The sequence below is a fragment of the Myotis brandtii genome, unplaced genomic scaffold (genome assembly GCF_000412655.1).
Source record: "Myotis brandtii unplaced genomic scaffold, ASM41265v1 scaffold986, whole genome shotgun sequence".
NCBI classification, from domain to species: domain Eukaryota; kingdom Metazoa; phylum Chordata; class Mammalia; order Chiroptera; family Vespertilionidae; genus Myotis; species Myotis brandtii.
This window is the reverse complement of record NW_005372102.1, coordinates 2,033,746-2,035,222: the sequence shown is the minus strand read 5'-3', so window position 1 is coordinate 2,035,222 and position 1,477 is coordinate 2,033,746. Positions and strand designations below refer to the sequence as shown.

General features: G+C 71.3%; 1 protein-coding gene across 1 annotated transcript in view; it reads left to right on the top strand.

Moving 5' to 3' along the window:
- Positions 1-1,322, top strand: part of CFAP99 (cilia and flagella associated protein 99) — a 22,359-nt gene extending 21,037 nt beyond the window's left edge. The window contains exons 8-10 of the mRNA XM_005886472.2: positions 26-557; positions 844-985; positions 1,078-1,322. Of these exons, the coding sequence (XP_005886534.1) occupies positions 26-557; positions 844-985; positions 1,078-1,322 (919 nt within the window). The remainder of the gene's footprint in view (positions 1-25; positions 558-843; positions 986-1,077) is intronic.
- The last annotated feature ends 155 nt before the right edge of the window (positions 1,323-1,477 follow it).

Below are 1,477 nucleotides of genomic sequence, written 5' to 3'. Positions count from 1 at the left end.
GCCGCTCTGGGTGGACCGGCCTCAGGGTCGCTGCCTCCCCGGCCCCTTCCGGGAGCCCCTCCCCTGACCCACCAGCCGCAGCCCCTGTTCTTGCCCCAGAAGCGGGGCTGTGGGTGGGAGTGTGGGTGAGAGACAGACAGGTGGACAGAGGGATGGTGCCGGACAGACAGGTGAGTAGAGAGGAGATGGAGGGGGGTGGGAAGATGTGGGTGGAGGGTGGTGTCCAGGTGGCGGGGCTGCTGGGTGCAGAGCAGCCCACGCTGCGAGGGCCGGTGTCCACGGGAACCCGCGGCCGCCCTGTGGCCGGCGCGGGCCCCAGCTGCGAGGACCCTGAGCCGCCTCTCCTGGGCAGGGTGGACAGGCTCATGGACGGGGCCGGGGACTTCTCCGAGTTCCTCGAGTGGCAGCAGAAGATGCAGGCGAAGGACCTGGAGGAGCAGCGGGCGGCGGGCGCGTGCCGGCGGCTGCGGGGGCAGCTCAGCCGCGAGGAGGCCGCGCTGGCCCGGCAGCAGCTGCTGCAGCAGAACCAGCGCAGGGCGGCCCAGAAGAAGGAGGAGGTGAGGGTGCTGGCCTGGCCGCCACCCAGGACCCTGGGCTCTGCCGGCAGTGGGCTGAGCGCCTGTGGTCATGGGCTCGCAGCTGGCCCTGGGTCATTTCTCCCTGCATCCTCTCTCAGCCCTGGCTGTGTCCCCTCTCAGCCCCTGGCCATGTCCCTGTTCCCACTCTGCCCCTGGCTGTGTCCCTGTCCCCCCTCAGCAGCCCTCCAGACCTTGTGCTGCTCCGGGCTTGGGATGGCCCCGGGACACGGGTTGGCAGGGGCTGTGAGGGGCCCTGTCCCAGCAGATGGCGGAGCTGATGCAGCGCTGCGCGCAGAGGCGCCTGCAGGAGGAGCGGTCTGCGAAGGAGCGGGTGGAGCAGGTGATGGAGGAGCAGAAGAACATCAAGGCCGCGCAGATGAAGCTCCTGCGGGACCGGCGCCAGGCAGGTAGGCGGGGCCTGGGGTGCGAGGGCCAAGGTCCTGGAGGGAGGCCCCCTGCCCAGCTGCTCGGGGCCCTGAGCAGCCCCCTCGGCCCCCAGCCCAGGAGGTGACTGCGGATCTGCGGGCCATGGAGACACAACCCACGCGCAGGGGCAAACTCGTGGACCTGACCCAGGTGGGTGCGCAGCCCCGGGGGCTCCCGTGTCTCCCTGTGCCTGGCATTGCCGTGGAGGGCGTGCCCACGATGCCCACCTCCACCCAAGCCGAGCTCCACTCGTGCCCACCGCGCCGGAGGCCTGGGGCTGGAAAAGAGGGCACAGTCCTGTCGGGGGCACCTTGGTGACCCCTGAGGACGGGGCCAGGGCTCCCCGGTGTGGACAGGGTGGGCTTCCCCTTGCTGCACGTTCGGGGAGGCCCAGGACTCCCCAGGAGGGAGGGCGGTGCAGGGAGAGGCGGGCACAAAGGCCGGACCTCGCAGCCCGGGAGCCTGTGTGCTGA